This window comes from Onychostoma macrolepis, chromosome 17 (assembly GCF_012432095.1).
Source record: "Onychostoma macrolepis isolate SWU-2019 chromosome 17, ASM1243209v1, whole genome shotgun sequence".
NCBI classification, from domain to species: domain Eukaryota; kingdom Metazoa; phylum Chordata; class Actinopteri; order Cypriniformes; family Cyprinidae; genus Onychostoma; species Onychostoma macrolepis.
The window spans coordinates 31629833-31651118 of NC_081171.1; the positions used below are offsets into that span (position 1 = coordinate 31629833).

General features: G+C 42.4%; 1 protein-coding gene across 5 annotated transcripts in view; it reads right to left on the minus strand.

The window, feature by feature from the left end:
- The window catches only part of meis2a (Meis homeobox 2a), a 67274-nt gene extending 46676 nt beyond the window's left edge, over positions 1-20598 (minus strand). For 2 of the 5 annotated variants that reach the window (XM_058748731.1, XM_058748728.1), the window contains exons 1-7: positions 19584-20589; positions 19094-19314; positions 18482-18623; positions 18149-18199; positions 17611-17661; positions 16921-17070; positions 9940-10054 (exon numbers count right to left, since the gene is read on the minus strand). In XM_058748731.1, coding sequence (XP_058604714.1) covers positions 9940-10054; positions 16921-17070; positions 17611-17661; positions 18149-18199; positions 18482-18623; positions 19094-19314; positions 19584-19595 — 742 coding nt within the window. In that variant the 5' untranslated portion in view covers positions 19596-20589. Of the gene's footprint in view, positions 1-9939; positions 10055-16920; positions 17071-17610; positions 17662-18148; positions 18200-18481; positions 18624-19093; positions 19315-19441; positions 19556-19583 lie in introns of those variants that run through there. The other 3 variants (XM_058748729.1, XM_058748730.1, XM_058748732.1) reach the window with 3 other exon arrangements.
- Positions 20599-21286: the final 688 nt, after the last annotated feature.

Here is a 21286-nt window from a genome sequence, read left to right on the forward strand (position 1 = left end):
CAAACCCTGTGCTGAACAAATGAAAATGGGGCAGCACTGTTTGGCTCATGCTTGGAACCAGAGGCATCATGGGAAAAAATGTCTGAGAACCTTCAACAGAGTGACCTCCCGAATGACAGGAGAAAGTAAAAGGAGCATCAGCGTTCAAAGGTTGAATATGATAATCATATGCCAATAGTGTTTCAGAAGAGCCAGCGTGAAGCGCTTGAGTAATTACACGTGTAATTAACCTGCTACCTGTAACAGCAATTATCTCATTACATCATAAACAGGGCCTTGGAGGGACGGCATCTGATCGTAGCGCTGCATTCCCGCCGCCCCTCATCTCGTCTCTTCATTAGTCTGCTAATCACTCTGATGAGTTTATGAGACATTAAGTGCTGTGGCTGTTTCCTGCATCTCTGAGCTTCTGGCCCGCGTGAAAGACAATCACAGGGAAACAACATCCCGAGAGACGGTTTAAGGAAGCTGCGCATGAACCTATGCGGTAAGGACAACTAATTCAACACTAATGCAAAAACAGGCACGGATGCAGGGTAGAAGCACAGTTCCCAAACACGTTCCTGGAGCACCACCAACACGTCTCCATAATCAATCACACCTGATTCAACTCATCAGCTCATTAGTAGAGGCTCCAAGAGCTGAAATGGGTGTGTGAGAGAAAAAAGATGTGGAAAATGTGCAGTGCTGGGGGCCTCCAGGAACGTGGTTGGGAACCACTGGCATATGGCACGTTTACTTATAAACTTTGTATGTGTAAACTCATATTTTAATATTGTCGACTTTATTGCACAGATACTATTTGAACCGAACTGAGCTGGACGATGACATCACTGAATCATCACTGAGTGTTTTCTATCATCCTCTTGCACTATTTTCCTGTTTAATTCTGTAAAGCTGCTTTGACACAATCTGCATTGTTTAAAGCGCTATATAATTGATCTGACTGCTGCTGCGACCAGGACTGATACCAGTGAAAGGACTGAAATTCACACACCCACAACAGCCCAAGCACACTCCAGCTGCCCCTAAACACACCCCAACACATGCTACACGCCCCACAAACCCAACACACACCCTACACTCTTCCTGTAGCCTGTCATCCAAATCAAATTACAATAATTGGCCCCAGAGGTTACTGAGGTGCATCCAAGTCTATTCTCTCTCTCTCTCTCCAGTCAGTATCAGCACACACTTGTATTACGGCGGAAAGCAATAATGACTGCGCACATGAGAGCCACTGGAGGAGCCGCAGCACTTTCACACCGCAGTCATTAGAGAGTTAATTACTAAGATAATTACTACAGCAAATTACATCAATTTTCACCAAAACAGGATTTCTATGGCCTGTGAACGTGATATTATAAACCACACGAGCAGAGGGAAAGACTGAAACAAAGCTGTGCTGGACTCGACTTCATTCACCTAAAGAGAGGGGATCGAAGTCCTGCCCCAAACCACTATGAAGATTGTGGAGGATCCGATTCTACACATCACCACACCAAACCTGCATTTATGGAGATTCTCCACCCTCAATTGCACTTCAGACTAACACAGACCCGGCAGACACCTTGGAGTTATTACACACAGAGCCGGGCATCAGCGATGGGCTTTCGAGGGTCGTTAGGCCACGAGACACGAAGAGGCCAAAGAATAAAAGGTTCTACACCAACAAGTCAACCATCAGATCGTGGGCTCCATTCAGCAGGCCCCTCTCATCAGCCGTCTGCCCTGAACTTTCACTCACAAATGTCCTGGAGGCACAGAACAAAGCAAGCAGAACTGATTGCTGCACCGCGGCCCCACTCCGTTCCGCTGCGTCTCGACTCTGTTTGGCTTCCTAATGAGCTCACTAAAAACCCAATTCATCACCCATAACCCCTTCTCAACCCTACTTGAAATGCAGTTTGGAGGAGTGCTCAAGGGTGAGGTAGGGGTGTCAGTGATGGGGCGGACCACGGATGGGCGACAGTTCAGTCCTTTTCACTTTAGGAATGCATGCCTCTCTCCAGCGGCCCTACAGCAGAGATTTCCACATTAATACCCTTCCTCATCCCTGGGAAGACTGGAATTTGGTGGGAAGGGAATGCGGCGGAGGGGTTCTGCGCAGATGGAGATACAGTTTAGGAAGGCAGATGTGTGTGTGAGAGAGAAAAAGGGGTGTGTGGGGCGTAAAGTCCCTGAGTTCCTCATTACACGCGGTCAGAGCGATTCCTCAGGGCACCTGAGCTGAAAGCAGGAGATTAAAGCATTGATGAAGCCTCCGTTTAAAATGCAGCTGTTTTATTCTGCTTTGGTAATTAATTCTTTTTCCGATAGCGTATTGATTAAGCACAGCCCCTGATGAAGTTCAAACTGAGAAGAGCCCCCCCCATGGGCCTCGGCTGCCTCATCGCAGAGTCAATGAAAACTTCCTCTGATTCTCTCTCGCACGCACATGTGCAGTTTGCACTCATGAATTAGTCAGCGTTCTGTTGGCTGCAGCTGTCCAGTGCTGCTGTTCCGCTGTCTAGGGCTGAGTATCGCCAACTATCGCCCTTGGTACGATACACGGCCTAACTCCAAAACTGGAGTGCGATTGAAAAAAATCTGCATGATCTTATTCATGTTATTATCTATCCAGACTAAGCGAGCAAATGTATCACGATATGTCGACACGCACAAACACGAGCATCCTCCTGTAGTTCAGAGACGCTGTTCACCGTTGGGAACACCTCCAGAGTTCACGTGTGCGTTCTTCTCTGCAGCAGCTGTGAGCTCCCATCAGCCCAGCGGCCCCTCTGGGGACCCAACTAGCAGAGAAATCAGATACCGCTTTACAAGAGCAGGAGAAGCTCACGTCTTATCCAGACACTTCTACCCGCTCTTTTACAAGTCAATAACCACGGCCCGCTGTCCTTCCCACAGTCATTCTCAGTGTTCAAGCACTCTTCCACAAATGTAAAAATAATCAGCAGAACTGCATTAATGGAGAGAGAGAGACTTGTGTTAATCAGTCGGTGATGAGTTTTCTATCTCGTTTTCTAAGAGACTGTCTCTTGTATTTTAGATAAACTCAGAGACTCATTTCATTTGGGCAGGGTGCAGTCAGGTGAATTTCATCTTAATGCCAAAAAAGTGGCCCGGCTGAGCTGAATGCACCTTACATATACTCACTGGAGAGGCACAGCCGCACTGCATTTGAAGCAAGATGATTCTCATTCCTAACCAATGTTTCCCAGCAGCAGGTTCAGATTACAGCCACTCCAGCGTCCGTGGGGTTTCTAACGTTCATCGCTTGAGTCCTCCATCGGTCCTTATAAAACAAAGATGGAAAACGGTTGCCTGGCGCGGGTGTGGTATATGCATGTGGCGTACGGTGTTTAAATTAATTCATCGCACCCCTGAATTAGTCCAAAAACACGTCTCAAATCTACGAGCTGCTTTATGTCTGTCTGCTTCTTCAAAGCTGTTATCTGCTTTGCTTTTCGCCCTCTGTGTATTTTTTTCTGTCTCACTCTTTTTTGGCTTTTTATTGATTTTTCAATTTTCTCTTCCTGTAAAATCTCAACAGCAGATGCAGCCGTTCCCCTAAAGCTCCCGAGTGGAGGCAACGACTTCAACCATCAGAAAAATCAAAGGCGGCGAGAAAGAGAGAGAAACAACAGCTTCTCTTCGGTGTAATGCACGTGTTGCATGGAAAGAGGCGAATTGGGTGGAAGCGGACCGCGCTCTGACCCGGCGACCCAAGCGAGGCGTAAGCAGCCCGACGGAGCACGAGACGAACCGAGACGAGACGCCAAAGATCTCCAGCCAAAGGTCGTTCTAGCCGCAGCCGCCGCCTCCAGAACTGCGGGGAACGCGACTCATTTAGCGCGCAACGATGCGCTTGGACGCCGGCCCACCCAACAGCAGGTGCTGTGACCAGCGGCTCCTCATCAGGCCAGCGTAACCTCTCCAGCACCGAGCTGCTCTTTACTCATAAAGAAGGAAAATGATCTCATGGGCATCTGAGGAACGCAGACCGCGAGGCCTTTGAGGAAGAAACAAAACCGTTCTGACGCGCTTCGGCAGGCTCTGCCTGTCTCCCTCTTGTTCTCTCTCTCTCTCTGTTTCTTAATAGCGCTGGAGTTTGTCCTGCGGGCCGTGTGAGGGCTAAAGGCAGCATTCCCTCACTTCAGAGCGCTTCTGAGGGTCGGCGGGTCGGATTCGCAGATGTCTCCCGCAGACAGTCGGTTGTCTGAGGACCGCGGCCCAGCGAGAAACACACAATGCAGGCCTGACCCCGCAACACCGCTAAACACAACATGTTTTTTTTGTCTTGTTTGGTTTTGTGCTTTGTCTACACTTGTGTTTTCCCTCATGACTAGTAAAGCTTTTCCACTGGAGGATGTCGAATGTGGAAAATCGGTTGCTATCGCGAGATGCCATTGTTTGGTATTACATTTCAGACATCTAAACGGTCTCTCCTTGAACTTCCTCCAATTGTTTCAAGAGATTAAGTCATTCTAGTTCTGAAGGGATGAGGAAAGATGCTTTCAAGAAGAAAAAGAGGGAAACAGTGGACAGAATAACTTCACCAGGAGAAAGATGAGCATTGCCGTGCCGCTGCAATTAAAACCAAATGGAACCAAAAACGGGCCTCATGGGAACATGCATCTCAGGAGTGAGGAAATCAAATTAACTCTAGTTTCTTAATTCATGCTTCTGGAATGATTGCGAACGATTCACCAGCGCACAAAGAAAAAACACCAAACAAACACCCAGATCAGTTAAGTTTCACAACTGAGTCCTCCACAATTTGCCACAAACTCTTATACGAAACACCCACTCAATTGCAGACGAATAAAATCCTGCCTTACATTTTATTTCATGTTTCACTATGAAATACATTTTAAGATCAGAGGAAAGGGAGATTTTAGCATTCAACAGCCTTAAAACATGGGAAGTGTGTAATTGGAGCTACCTGAACAGACCAGGAGGCAGTGTTTGAACAGCAGCCTCATTTCCTCATCCTTTTTTAATGGTTTATGTGTGTTTGTGTGTGCGTGTACGGGCCTCTATTCAGAAATTGATAACATTCTAAATGAATTATCATGATGCATAATGAGCGTTATCTCGGCCTCCTCCCTGAAGCCCGCAGCCCTGCGTGGCACGTTGATTTGTTTTGTTGCACATTAGCCTCCGTTCTTCTAGAGAGCTCACCGCTCCAGGCGTGCAAATAAGAAATTATCCTTGCTGACTAACACTCCTAATACCTCCTTAGGGTAATTAGAAATTATTAGGCGGCTGCCTCCAATAACGAGAGCTAATAGCACTAACCGGCGTCAAACCCCTCCATCCCTGTCTCCTCAAACGGAACGTCAGGACGGTGCGCTCTGCGCGCGGACGGACAGACGGACGGACTGGCGCTCTTCCCCAACACGCTCCCCCGTGCTCGACGACTCATTATGGCACACGAGGGAGCGGAAATCAGACTATAAAATGAGCTTATCTGCAATAATGCCCAAAAAGATTTGCATAAATACGTTAGCGGTGCTTGGGAAGGCAGCATCTCTTTCTCATCCACCCACTCGTTCGAGAGATACCTGTAGGGCATCGGCGCTGTGACGCGCTTCAGAGACCACACCGCCGAGCGCAAGCCCTTCACGAGCACTCTCTGTGTTTGGAGGGAGGAGGCGGGTGGGATTAGGGCCCGTTGGACAAACACAATATAATGGAGGAGAAGAGGTTAATGCCGAAATAAGTACACCTTCAATAGGCAAAATGAGCAGGTGGGCCTGGCAGTGAAGGTCTCACAGGAGTGCTTCTCAACAATGAGAGCCAACATACAGACAAAAACATTCTTACGAACGAGCATTGGAATTTATGCAAAATGTATGAAGCCAATAATATGACGTAAAATGTTATACCACAATAGTAAGTATTAACTTAAAACTGGCTTTTAGTTTTAATCTGTATTTATTGTCTGGGTTGTATTTTGTTTGACCTTGTGTAGTTTTCTTGATGGTTTTTCAGGACAACGGTGTCACACAATCTGTCTATGTTCATCTGTCTGATGTTTTCTACCGTCGACACGCACAGAAAACATTTGTGTCTGTAGAGTCTGATCAACAGTTATAATTGCTATTAATTACATGGAAGTAACCTTAAGCCAAACCCTAACCATATAGTAAGTACATGTAGTTAATTAATATTACTCAGTACTTAAATGTATAATTACAATGTAACAAAGAAACCTTAAAATAAAGTGTAACCCAGAAGTGTTTTCTCCTCCGTTTGTTTTGCTATTCTAACTACAGAATGCATGATTATTTACAGTATATTATGTTTGTCTATAATTGTGTTATTCCTACTGTCTGGGACCCATCAGAACAGACCTGAGACTCATTTTTGGGTTACAACCCACCGGTTGAGAAACACTGCTTTAGACAGCGCTGGCCTCAGTAACCCCCTCGCCGGCACAGAAACACGGGTCAGACTCTCATGAGAACAGAACCGCTCATGCCATCCGGGGAAAACAGCTCTGGAGACTAGTGTGATGGGATTATCACCTCTTAAGGGTGACTTCTTGGCTGACCCCCTCGGGCACAGCGTGCTAAAACAAGAGCCCAAAAAAACACTCAGCACAGCAGCGGCATCGTTTAAAGGGCCAGTGCAGTGCAAATAAAGCTGCTAGAATTGAGCAGGCATGTAAGGTATTCCCTTGCTTTCATTAATCTCATTTCTCTTCTGTCTGAAGCTGTGCTTGATATTTGTCTGCAACTATCACCAGCAGTGTTTAATCATGACCACGTCCATCTGCGGTCACACTGTGCTGCAATACAGATGATACAGATGTGACTGTCCTGCGGGGACCAGGGGTCCGGAGGTCATGAACATCAACGGCTGTTTCACAGATCCAACGCTTCTCACGATCAAGCATGCTAAATAGGAAAGATGTGATTGTTGTTGATGTTTTCTAACATGACATGGATAACTTTAAAGCTTTTAAAGCACAGAAACTATTAAAGATCAATATTTATATTGCAAAGAAACCTGCAGACACAGACACAGGTCTGCCTCAAAACAACCCATGAGATATCCCTGCTTTCCATCAGTCTGTCTGTGAAGCAAGACAGTTCGTGGGTCAGAACTGAGTTTAATAAGAGCTGATCTAGAGATCCAGCAGATTTAAAAAAAAATACTTTTTTACACACACATATGTGCAAGAAACACACAACGAGGGTCCTAGTGAAATTCTGTCTGTGTGTGTCTGAACTTTTACTTTTTTTTTTTTGTCTTTCTGTCTATGGTATAAACTTTAACATTATAGAAAAGAATAATGTCTGAAGAGGAAAAAGTCTGAGGTCAGACCTGCCACAAAAACTCGACACACAAAACTCCCAACCTCACGTCTGTGTGTGTGTGTGTGTGTGTGGAAGGTCTCAGTGCCTGAGGGGCACAACTAATATTTCACTTTCCTAAAAAACTGCTCTGGAAAAGGGCAGAAGATTCCCGCTCATTGAAGCCAGTGAAATGAAATCTCTCAGCCGCTTCCAGCACAGTGAACTGATGTTGAACAGAAAGAGTGTGTTTGACCTGATGTCACTGAACACACTCGCGTGTGTGAAGATATACGATGGTCTGATGGCTTCATTAACTCATTAACACTGGACAGACACACTGCTGTCGTCAGTTAGCAGTGATTGCACACAAACCGAGACGGACGGCTCCTTCTGTAATGACTGATATTAAGTCAAGTCAAGTGTATTTGTATAGCGCTTTTCACAATACACATGGTTTCAAAGCAGCTTTACAGAAAATCATGATTTTGTGTGTATAATGACCGAGTGCATAGAGCCAGTTTTAGGGCTGGGCAGTATGACCACATTTAACGATTTTTATTAGTTTTTGCTTTTTAAAAATGTTATAAAGTTTTAGTTTTAAAACTAATAATTTTAGTACTTCCACTTAAACTAAAAAAACTGAGAAATGTTGCCTTGGGAATTAGCTGAAATAAAATACTTTTTATATAAATATGTATTTTATTTTATTTCAGCTAATGTTTCTTATTACAATTTATGTTATTACAAACAGACTAATACACTGATCAAACTGATGAATCGCAATACATTTTTTCACAATTAATGTTTTAAATGTTATTGTGAATTTAGAAAACATTTATCAGATAAAACAGAAGGAAACTGGACGAATCTATGAGTCTTCAAACAGTGAGCAGCTCTTCAAATGTCCTCAATGCACTACATCTGAGAGGACATTTCAAAGCATTTGACCCTCAGAAGTACAGACAATCACACACTCACATTTATATTAGAACGATGTTGTGTAAGCATATGTTCAAACCAGCACAAGAATACAGAGTCCAGAAAGCTTGTTACCTGTCTGTGTCTCTCACACACTTTTCAGAACTGTCCCAAAATCTTTCTTTTAGGAACTCACGCTTGTCCTGTCTCATGTGTGTGTGTGCAGTGGGTGCTGAGAGTGAGCGAGCGCTTCAAGCGTGAACATAATTGAAAGAATGTGAGAAATGAGGCGTCTGTTCTGCTGGCCGGGGTGAAAGGTCACAGAGCGCTGCAGGACGGCTGCATTACTGCACCACAGCACCATGTCTCTGCCTCCTCAGGACATATACATACATACATATATATACATTAAAAAAAAAATTGCATCTAAATAAATTAACAGATAAAGAGAGTCAGTTTAGATTTAACCTGTTTAACACCTAACATTGTGAATGGCTAACACAAAATTTGCAGCTAGTGCAGCTGTGTTGTCATCTTCTCCATGTATGAAGGGTATTTTCTCAGTATGACTAAGTTCAGTAAATCTCTCTCTGTCCTATCTACTGTCTCTCTCTCTCTGTCCTGTCTCTCTGTCCGGTCTCACTCTCTGTTTGGTTTGGGCCAGGGCTTGACCGGATCGCTTCGAGGCAGTTCTGCGTGCCGTACCGTAAGTGTGTTAGCCCATATCGACCAGCCGTTACTGGATCCAGTGTGAGAGAGTCGATAACTGCAGCGAGGAGAACAGCTCACTGGTACTTATGACTTCAGCGTGATCAATAACACTCTCCTCTGCTTCATCACACACAGCTGCACAATGGATCATACACTATATTATATTTCTATTATATATTATATATTGCTATATCATTAGTAGGCTATACAATTTTTATACTGATCTAATGATATTTTTTATCGTCTAACCCTGAAGGGCCTGTTCACACCAAGAATGATAACTACAGTGATAACTATAAAGTTTTAATAACCACTTTTACTCTAAGAGCTCACAGGAACCAGATGAGTCCTCTGCGCAATCTGACTTTGCTGCAGCCTAGAATTAAACTGCTGGTTTGGTCTGGACAGAGGAGAACGGAACACTATATCAACACACTATTTCCCTGTTTAATACTGTGAAGCTGCTTTGACACAGTCTGCATTGTAAAAAGTGCTATATAAATAATGGTGACTTGACTTAACTTAAGAGAATAGTGAATCCACACCACAACGATAACGATAATGACACAGGAGGATGATTTCATTGGAATCACTTTCAAAACAATTTTTTTTCTAGCTAACGAATGCTAAAAAACATTGACAGGAAATAAAGCTGCAGAAAGCTTAGAATAAATAAAATGTTATTGTACATTGATGTGTATGCAAATATAGCTATCATTATAGTTATTGTTCTTGGTGTGAATGGGCCTCAACTCTACCCCTCAAAGAAAACATTTTACAGCTTTATATTTTAATTAAAACTTTATTAATCTGTTTTCCTCATGGGGACTGTGCTACGGTATTATACAGTGTAGCTGACGTGAGGTTTTACTATCCTAATTGAGGTTACACACACACACACACACACACACTGTCAGGGATGCATGTGCAGGAAACAGTGTTTACGTCATATCTGATATGGTTCAGTAGCATGATGAAAGTACAGGTAGATCACAGGACTCACCTTGTTCGCTGCTGTTGTCTCCGCTCTGTGACGCGTGTCCTCCGCTGGAGGGTCCTGGCGTGCCGGCCGAGTGCGTGGACGTAGCGTCATCGTGATCTCTCCAGGACGCTGGGTTCTGGAGACGGTCAGAGCGGATCCATCCATGCACATTCCCCATCCACAGCACAAAGAGAAAGAGAGGACTCATGAATGAGCTGGATCAACAAACCCTTCACCATCTTAAAGACTCAGATGCACATCTAAACACCAAGTAAATGTTATTTGTATCACACATTTCATGATACTCATTATATCAAAGCAGCTTTACTGAACATCAGTTAATGTTTATAATCGCTTCATGCCTTGTCATCATATGTGACCCTGGACCACAAAACCAGTCATAAGGGTCCATTTTTTTTAGATTCATGCATCACCTGAAAGCTGAATAAATAATCTTTCCATTGATGTATGGTTTGTTATGATCGGACAATATTTGGCTGAGATACAACTATTTGAAAATCTGGAATCTGAGGGTGCAAAAAAATCGAAATATTGAGAAAATCACCTTTAAAGTTGTTTAAATTAAGTTCTTAGCAATGCATATTACTAATCAAAAATGAAGTTTTGATATATTTACGGTAAGAAATTTATAAAATATCTTCATGGAACATGATCTTAATATCCTAATGATTTTTTGGCATAAATAGAAATAGATAAATTTGACCCATACAATGTATTGTTGGCTATTGCTACAAATATACCTGTGCTGCTTATGACTGCTTTTCTGCTCCAGGGTCACAAATAGTTACATTTTGCAACAATATTAACAATCATGCCCTTGAGATTTGTTGTTATACCATATATATTGTTTTATGTGAGCATGCTGTGTGTACACAGATAAAACTGCATATAATTCTGTATCTGACTTTATGTATAGAGTTGTGTGATCATATAGTATACATTTTGCAATGATATAAACAACACAATACAAGCTGTCCAACAGTGTCATAACCACATCAGCATCCTTAATGCAACAAAAACAACGACATTAACACTTTTTATAATTTATTCACCTTCATGTTAACTTTCTTCTTTGAAACACAAACAGAATGTCTGAATGAAACCACAGTTGTCAAGAAAGGTTGTCAGGGAATGAAGTATTTGTCTGTTCCTCATGCAAAGCAGAACATAACTTTAGAAGGTTTTAAATATAGTGCATAAGTCATATGCATGGCTGTTATGATGCTTTTGTCATTTTTACATTGAGCAACTTGGACATTCTGCATGACATGTTCTGTTGTGTTCCTCAGAAGAAAGAAGGTCAGACAAATTTGGAATGACAAAAACTTTGCTAAATTCTAACACTCAACTTAAACGTCTGTGTTTTGAGCAGCAATTCATCATTTCCACTGTCACAAACAGCAAACACAGTATCTAATCTGAAACACACACACAGCGCTGGGCCGGTTTGTCATGAGTAAGAGGGCATCTCCTCCTCACCCTTCCTGAGGTTTCTCAGGGTCTGATCGGGCCGCGGGGAAACAGGATTTGTACTGTACAGGAAGAGCTTTATCTGTGTTACACATAGATGAGCAAGAGGAGGAATTTCCTTTGCCACTCCAGCGAGAAAAAGACTTTACAATCCCGCCTCACACACTCAGTGAGTCACCTGCATGTACACTGTGAAAATCTCTAACCTAAAAATGGCAACAATGATATTTTTATTGAAGTCAAAAATATTATTTAACTTCACCGAATCAACCTAAATGAATTTATACCAGCAAAATTCATTTTTACACGTCAAATCAGTCAGAAATAGCTCCTTAAGGTAACAACTGCATGTTGTCTGTCACTCACGAGTGTGAAGTGTGCGTCTGATGCAACAGAGTCCCGTCCAAACAAACACATTAAACTCACACACACACACCAGAGACACAAATATCTGCAGAAAGACAGCGAGCATTTGCTGTAAGCTCATTAGAGACAAAGCTCAAGTCTTAATCTGAGAGCAATCGAGTATGTGCAGCAACACACACACACACAGACTTAAGTGTTCTTATGAGTCTCAGTGGTGCATGTCTGCTGTTAATGCTGTTAGTTCACTACACTAGAACCGAGTCAATCCACACAGTCTACAGACACAATCACACTCAGAAAGCTCTACCACAGACATAACATTGTTACTTTATTTAATATAAACTATAATTATAATAAATGATATTATTGTAAATGATTTAGTATTATGCTAGTCCAGTCTTTGCATATGAAACAAGTCATAATGGTTACTCTCAATCTAGTTCTATCTACACTAGCCTTCAATAAAGGCCTGTTCACACCAAGGATGTTAAGTTTAATGATAACTGTAAAGCTTTAATTATCCTTCCATTATAATTCCATGAGAACAGGAAAGTCCACACCACAACTATAACGTTAACGATTATCATTGGAAACACAATCAGAATGCTTTTTTCCCCCAGCTGATGAAAGACTAAAACACTAACAGCCAATCAGAATCCATCTGAATTTAAAAATACTGAGCATTTAAAGCAGCAGACGACAAAACTGCAGTGCCACTTACAATAAACAGAAAAATATCGTTCATTAGTGTGGACACTAACATAATTATCGTAATAGTTATAGTTATTGTTCTTGGTGTGAAGCAGCATCACAAACAATCTGTGCTGCTCAAACTGTTCAGATCAGACGCAGATGATCAGGGATCTTGTTGAAAATACACTTGAGCTGCTGGAATTCATCAGAATTATGTTTTCATATTACATCAAACTATTTTATTCCAAAAGATCTCGGAGGGTATATGATTTCTGCCATTTTTAATAACATTTCCCAAACTGTGTGTGGATTCTGCCATGTTTTTCTGAGATGAATATCAGCTGTTGTTCATGTAATTGTTTCGTATGACCGCAGCGAAAATGACGTTGGCTCCGTCAGAACATTCACAGCACGTCTTTAGAGAAGAGTGGAAGGAAAAACAGCCGTCTGTGTAATGCAGCTCAGCTGAAGCTTTGTACGCCGAGAGCAAGCTCGTGTTGTTCCAAGCCATGAAAATGACTGGGTTCTGTTTCCTAGCCGAGACGCCCACCGCCGCAAGACAGGCCTAAAAACACACACGCGCTCCTGTAGCTCCACTCGAACACGGCCACAAGTCCGTTTGTGCTGACGGCTACATGTTTCCCCAGCACACATCCATGCGAGCTTCCCAGAGTTTTGCAGCTGATATCCAGTTTCCTCACGCCACTCGGCAGCAAAAAAGCAACAGCCCTTTTCCCACTTATGAATAATGCAGCCGCCCCTCTCTCTCTCTCTCAGGCCTCACATCACAACAAAACAGTTGTCAGGGCTCCCAAGAGTCCATTAAAGTTCAAACAAGCTGTAAAGAAAGCGAGTGAGAGACATCGTGTGACCCAAACGGCTGAGAGAGCCTCCACCCCACCCAGGAAAGAAAGCGGCGAGCATGTGACTATTCCCCATCGCTGCGGATAATTAGGAGTCAAACGCAGCCGCTGTGTGCTCTGCTCTAATTGTGTTAAAGAGCGCCATTACCAGGCCGCAAACACAGCGCAGGCACAATAGAGCAGATACAGAGTAAGACAGAGGGTCGCCGTGTCTCCGGGGGCCGGTTGCACGGGGTCACGGACTCGATAGTGCACGATGTATTTAATATAAAAGTCTGAGACAATGGCGGAAGGAGAGCGGACGATCCGCCGCTGACCCGCACCTGGCCTGTCCGTCAAAGAGCTCCGCTCAACATTCATTCACAGTCGTCACTAGACACCACGCACTTTCAGAAAAATGTATGTCGGATCGGGAATGGCTGCGAACGCGTAAAAATGACACAAGTGAGTGCATCTTTGGCCCCTGACCTTTCGGCGTGCCTCCTGCGCGTCAGATCCACACACATGCAGCTCTGTTGCATTTAACATGTAATTACACCAGCGCTCCCAAAACATGTTAAAGGGACGGTCTGAAGCATCTCAGAATGACTATTCAAAGCGAAACTGCCAATTATCTGACAAGAATGAGAAAGGAGCCTTCGCTGAGCTCGAGTAATTGACAGTCGAGCATTTTAAGAGACGCGACTGAATGCTCTTCTATTCGACACAGAATGGCAAAAACACACCTCACTTGAAAGCACTTGAAACACACTGAAAAAAAAAAATGGTATCATCTCATTTTAAATATTATTTAACATCTCCAAATCCACCTACATACATCAATTTACACCAATGAAATACATTTTTATGGGTTGAAATAGTTAATGACTGCAGGATACCAATTTATACTTTCTGCATGTAGTAAGTTCCTGTTCTGAACTCTATATATTTATTAAACTGGAAAACCAATCCAAATCATTGTGAAGAGAATAAACCCCAAACACACACTTGCTACTGAAGCACAGCAACAAGTGAGTGTGTGTCCAGACGAGAGCAGTCAAACCCAGATCACACAGATCAGATCAGTGCTGCTTCATGATCAGTATGAATGAACTAGACGACCTGTGAGCTGTGCTCGTGTAAACAGGCTATCACGACAAATCACCACTTAAATTAAAAAAGAAAAAGAAACATTTAAAAAAAGAAAACTGGTGTCTAAGCTTATTGCATGCGACTGGCCATAATATATTTGAGAGAGATCACTACAGCATACTCACAGAAGATATTTCTGTTAAAAAAATGACTTTAGTGTCTTATATATTTCTGTATGTGACTTAGATTACTTATATATTATCAACATAAAAACTACTGACAGCCACAAACAATTAGAAGGCATGTGGGTGCCAAAGGCACATGTCACAATATTTCATAACGGCACAGCCAAATCAAAATGATGACACTGAGGCAATGTCAAAAACACTGTCAACAAATTACAAGCTGCACCTATTTTTATTTTTTTAAATGTGCAACTATGACAGAATTTACAAAAACAAATTTCAAATTATTCAATTATTCAGATTATTCACTAGACAAAGCCAACAGAGAAGGCAGATGTCATATCAATTATTTAAAAAATAATAATAAATTAATTGTGCAAATCTCTATTGTACAGCTGTGTTGAATAACATGGATACTTTGATTAATTTCTAATCTTAATTTTTAATAACTAAAGGATGAATGTTTTTGAGAGGCTAGACAGTAACAGGAGGCAAATCAAAAATATAATGGCATCCTGACAAAGGCCTTGTATACTCTGACAGCACTATAAACCACACTCAAAGACAATGTAGCGTTCAATAGTAAATAAAAGTGCCTATATTCACAGCCTACAGCAGGTAAAGAGAGAGAGAGAGAGAGAGAGAACACAAGGCATGTCCTTCATCGCCAGCAAAGCAACTTTCACCAAATGATGTAGCCCCAGGCAAAATATATTAAAAATGCATATCAAAGCAGAAAAAAAGGATGAGATAGGTACAACCTAAATAAATTTGCATATCCAACTATCAAACTGCTGTCCTCGAATAGAAAAAGGCTAGAAACACCATATAACAAAATGCAAGATCCAAATGAAATGAACAAACCTAAAGCTCGTAATTTAGATTTGTAATATAATCGGAGCAGTTATCTGCTTTGTGTTTTGTGCTGAGCTGGACATCAGGCCAGTGTGTCGCTTATGAAGCTGTGCGTTTCTCAGTTTGTGGAGCAGCAACAGGCCTGCGATCATTTATTCTCATTAACACACACAGCCGCACATGCACACTATGCAAATATGAGGTTTGGACCTCAAAACACACACACACACAAAGTACTCTGCTGCACATTCAAACTAATGCTCAGACATATTTAGATATTTATAAAACACAGCAAACAAAAAATTAAAATATTCCTTCGCTAAAGCGCTATTAAATCATCCTATCAGACACATCTGCAGCGTTGATCGTGTAAGGTGGGCTAATGGCGATGCAACATGCATAAGATACCACCATGTTTTAAATGATAACCCGATGGAAATCTTAGGCTACAAACCGCGTAAAGGGGATCTGAATCCACAGAATACTAAATGCAATTTCGACTCGCGGTCAGTGTTCAGAAGTCCAGTCTAATGATGAACCGAACTGACATTTCTCATTTTGTCATTATCAAAATTAGCTAACCCAATAGCAAACACATATTTTACACTACCAGTGAGTTGTTAAGTATATAGAAATTTGTTTGAATGTTTCCCGGTTTTTAATCGATCAATTCAGTCGATTCACAATGCAGTAGCCTATAGTTTGTGATGAACTTTAATTCTGCTTGATCTGCTGCTGTGAACTCCATATATAGCGCTCCTCGACTCACTGCAGGACGCTTGATGTGATCTACACGACGCGGAAAACTTTCTTTCCCCCAACATTTCATTTACAACACCGAAATCAACACGTTTAAACACAGCCGCTGTCATTTAAATGTAAGAGTCGCCATTGAATTCACTATAATGGAGCGTCGGGCCTGTAAACCGGACTCAAACCACAGCAAAAATCAATAAGAGACAATTAAACACATTAACAACATCATCATCCTGGCAAACTATAGAGAAGCACATTATAAACTTGACTCTCCAATGCTTTAAACAAAATAGTGTGCATGCTCGCATGATACTGAGGCACACATAAAATAGGTTATAACGCCATCACATATCCGTCTCAATTATTATTTTGTTTTAAAGCAGTCTTGTGCAATGCGAAATTGCAACATCGCAAGATACACACATACTAAAATGCAGAACACAAAATAACAGCTCTACGTCAGCTACCAGCACTAAATAAAAAAGAGATAATTCCACACACACACACACACACACACACACCGTGTTTGCTCACAAGCCACAAGTTCAGAAAAATCGCATGAAACTTTCAGCCAAGAGTCCATTTTACCGTTCAATCTGAATTAAGAACATCTCATCTTCTATTATCAGCCATTTGGATTATTCACGTTACTATTTTATGGTATGCTTGCTACATATAATATCCAGAGCAGACAGAAACAATGAAACCATCCTGTTACTTACATGATCGGCTAAGTTAGTTGAAGATCCCGAGATGTCCTCGTGGTCTGATTTTGAGCTGCCATCCCGTTCATCAATCACTAAATCTATGGGCATTTTTCCTTTCAAACAACTGATGTACCGATGGCAGAAATTGTCGCAGAGTTCGTGCACCTTTGAGCAGAGAAAATAAAAGCTCTGTCAACAGCCGCTCCAGAAAGAAGCACAATTAAAGGCCATTATGAGCAAAGGCAGGGAAACAATAGAGAAATTGTAGCGTTGCCCATTATTCTCTGGAGACCAATGCAACAAGTTAATCGACAAAAATAAACGCTAGAGACGAACATCGCCATTCCGCAGAAACTATAAGTTGTCCGTGAAAATATTTCTTCATGTGTAATAAATCAGAATATTTCTATGCCACATTCCGTTTAAACCAGTATCTACGGAACGTGGAAATAAATTAAATAACATGGTTTTAATATCAAATTATGTTCGGAGTCATTTTGTCAGATAACACACACACACATATATATATATATATATATATATATATATATATATATATACACACATTTTTATTACACCAAGTAATGCAAAACCTGAATTATTAATTAAAAGAATTAACCAAAATAAATCCCAAATTGGTGACGAGAAGTAAATACATCCAAATTATTTCTAAAATTAAATCAATACAAATTAATAAAATATTACCTTTTCTAACTCCAAAAGATGAAACCGTAATACTTGTATGGCTTGTATCATCTGTAAAGAGAAACGGACTTCGTTAGCTGTGTGTCTTCTTTGCAATTTCATTTTAATATTCGTTACATTATTTTGCATTGAACAAAAACCTCCTATTCCAATAGAAGAGAAAATAAATAATTCAATAATGTGTTTGAGAAATAAAAAGCAATTATTTTTTATATGTACAAATTGCAGGTGGAATGATTGGCCAGTGTGAAGTGTTTAAGGGGGTTGATGGTGATATCAGCCCTATAATGAGTGACTTATTTCAGACTAATACCCCCCACTCCACACCGCTGTGAGCGGCTCTCCTGCTCACTTCAAACAGCCCTGTCACCCTTCAGACCCCCTCGTATTTACTGTCACTATCTCCAGATCCAATGCAAAAAAAAAAAAAAAAGAAGAAGAAGAAGAAAAAAAGTCTCGAAAAACGAGTCAGACTCATTTCAGAGAAGTAAAGTGCGCGGCTATTCTGAAGACAATCAGTGCTGAAGTGTTATCTTACCAAATTATCCAATTCTGGATTTGAAGAAAATAAAGGTTTTTCTGCGCGGACCTAAAACATACCAGAATGAGAGTTAATAGCAATCGATGAAGATATGTGCAGCAATTCAGTCGTTAATTAAATTTCAAAAAAGCATTCAAATGCAATCGTCGCTAATCTGGTTAAAGTAGAAAAACATTCGCTTAATGTAGCTACTTACAACATCCAAGTGCATTCATGGAAATATAATTAGCGGTCTTAAATGAAAAAGGATCGATTATTTTTGTCTTTGTTTTAATGCTTTAAATGCGCCTGGAAAGGCTCGAGGTGTTAGATGTGAGAGTCGTGAGAGACCTGTTTGGCGAAGACAGCGATGTCCTCGTTGAAGGAGTCTGAGGAGCACACGTCTCCTCCAGCAACCCCAGGCTCGCGGGGAGTGCATGTGGCCAGCTCACACTTCTCAAAGACCAGAGCCAGCAGAGGAAACAGAGGATGACTGCAGAAACAACAGCGACACGCTAACCTTCAGATCAACTGACGAAAACAACGAGTCCCGAAACAAAGCAGAAATTCCAAATACTACAGTTCAGAAATGACTTAGAAATCAAACGCATTTTACACTCGACGAGAATCGGGTTTCGTAACTTTGTTTTGGGCTGCAGTGATTTGGAACTGAAGAGGAATTAAAGCAGCACTCTCCCGTTTATCGTCAAATTATTTTTAGCGTGAAGTTGAAGTTTGCACGCCAATTTGTCAAGCAAATAAAAATAAAAATGCACACAAATTAATGCGCAAAACAAAGTGCAACGCTTGTACAAACGCCGTACAAAAAAAAAAAAAACCAACAAAAAAAAAACAACTACTTAAAGTTTCAGGGGGGAAAAAAAAGAAAGAAAAAAAAACTATTACGGGAAAGAGAAGCCCGACTAAAGGAGTTCACGGGTCCGGTATGAGTATGCAACTCACCCGTAAATTTGATCTTTATCCCTCTTTAACACGTCGTTGACAGCTGAGCCCATGCTGGTGGGCATGACATTGGGATGGGGGGCATGTGTGCCGTAGTGCTGGCTGGCGTGGAGCGGCGGTCCGTGATTCAGATGATGGACCTGCGGCAGCGGCCGAGGCGCGTGAGGATCCCCGTACATACCGACTCCGTCCATGCCGCCGTAATGAGCCAACTCATCGTACTGCAAGAGAAGCGGAGAGTCAGCACAAAGAGCACAAAAAGACAAGACAAAGCTGCTAGCGTGAGGGGAAAGAGAAGAAAAAGTCTGGCGCGGAGTTAAAGTTTGCAGCGTATTTGCGCGTAATTACCAAAAACATGGTCAAGTTGCGCTTCCCGAAGCGAGCAAAGCGTCGCGCGGCGAGTATTCCCAGCCAAGTGCGTCAGACTGAAGGAGAGGCCTGTGATAGATAGTGTATTAGTGGAGGTGAGTGCTGGAGATTTTAAACCTACCCTTTGCGCCATCAGCCTGCGCTCCAATAAACCTCTGGATCTGTGTCGTAGATTTAATTTCCCAGTCCGCTCACAAACTCATGCGTAGCGAAAGATCCCCTTTTCGAGCAAACTTGGCGAATTCCTCCTATTCTCCAGTACTACGGCTGAGAACGAGCGCAGGCATCAGGAAGAGTTTTGCAATTATTCTTCTTTTCCTCTTTGCCCCCCAGAAAAGAAAGAAAAAAAAGTCAAGCGCCAAACTGAAGGTTACAGCCGGCCCATCAACAACCTGCGTGTAACTAAACTGTCGCGTCTCATGGCTTTTTGCCACTCCAGCTGTCAATCAAAGCCAGAGGTTGTCAAGGTAATGAATGAATGATGGTTGGTGATGATGTTCAAGAGAGGATGAATCTTTTTAGCCCCGTTTTCATCCCACAAGTCCCTGTCTCCTTTATGCCTCCGGTCCGCTTTCTTGTTTTATTACTACAGTAAAAAAAGGAAAAGAGGAGAGTTTGTGGAAAGCGCGGCGATCTCTGGCGCGGTCTGAGATGAGTGAGTGTCAGTGAGTGTTGGCAGGTCGGCCGCTCGCTCGCTTATAGAACGCAGAGAGTTGAGCTGCGCGCATCGGCGGGAGAATGAAATGACGGAAGCCGGAAGTGGCGCTGAGCGCAGCCAGTCCTGCGCGAGCTCCACGCCAAAGCCTGCGCGCGAGGCGAGCGTCCAGTGCGCGAGGGGGGAGCCACGCAACTCAGCGCACCGCAGATCCCACTCACATGCGCTGAGAACTAAGAGGCGTCGCGGCGCGTCGGGCACGCGTCCAAACCTTAAAACAGCGCTATTAGTATCTTTATTGGACGAAGGAAAGTCATTCCAGCCCGACTTTGCTTAATGCATAACTGATACAGCCGCTATCGAGTGTCACGTCCTTCTTTTTTTTTTTTCTCTTGTGCACAACAAGGTTCAAAAAATGCATACTCATACGGGCCCCTTTTAGAATAAAGTGAACTTTTCCACACGCGAGAAGACAAAAAAAAAAAAAAAAAGAAGAAGCGAGGTTTATGTTTGGAAACTGTCTCTAGTCCGATAGCATTTGAAGATTGAAATGTGAGCCGTGCATCCCGCCGCTCAATTATCAAAGAGCCCCGAGATCATCAATCATTAGGAAGGCCTGAAGTTTCAGAGGAGGAGCAATGATATTGATTGTGCTACAGATGGCCCCTAATACCACAAACAGACCCTTAAAATACTACTCCTCATCAATGATCATATAGCCTGCATCGCGGCACATGTGACATCATCGTCCTATCGATCGCTTTTTACATAAACGTCTACATTTAGAGCGCCCTGACTTGTTTTGTTGTTGAAATTAACAATTCACGGGTTAGTGGAGCCGAACTCGCGCGGGATCTCAACAAACAAGGTCAATAAAGTGCTCCGCAGACGCACGAACCGAGTTCTAATGAAGCAAGCAATTAAAACGGATTTCATAAATGCAACAACTGCTCTGTTTATGACAGAGGGGAGGGAAGACCACGAGGAGAGAGTAGAAGTGAAGGGTTCACTGTGCAATAGCGACTGCAGTGGACACAGAGCGCGCGCTGTCTGACCACTGCTTCATCGCGAGGAAGATGAGGACCATTTCTATAGAAACGCGGTAAGTCCATCGCATCCTTATAGAACTGATCCTGCCGCGGCGCAGAGAGACACCATCACACAAGATT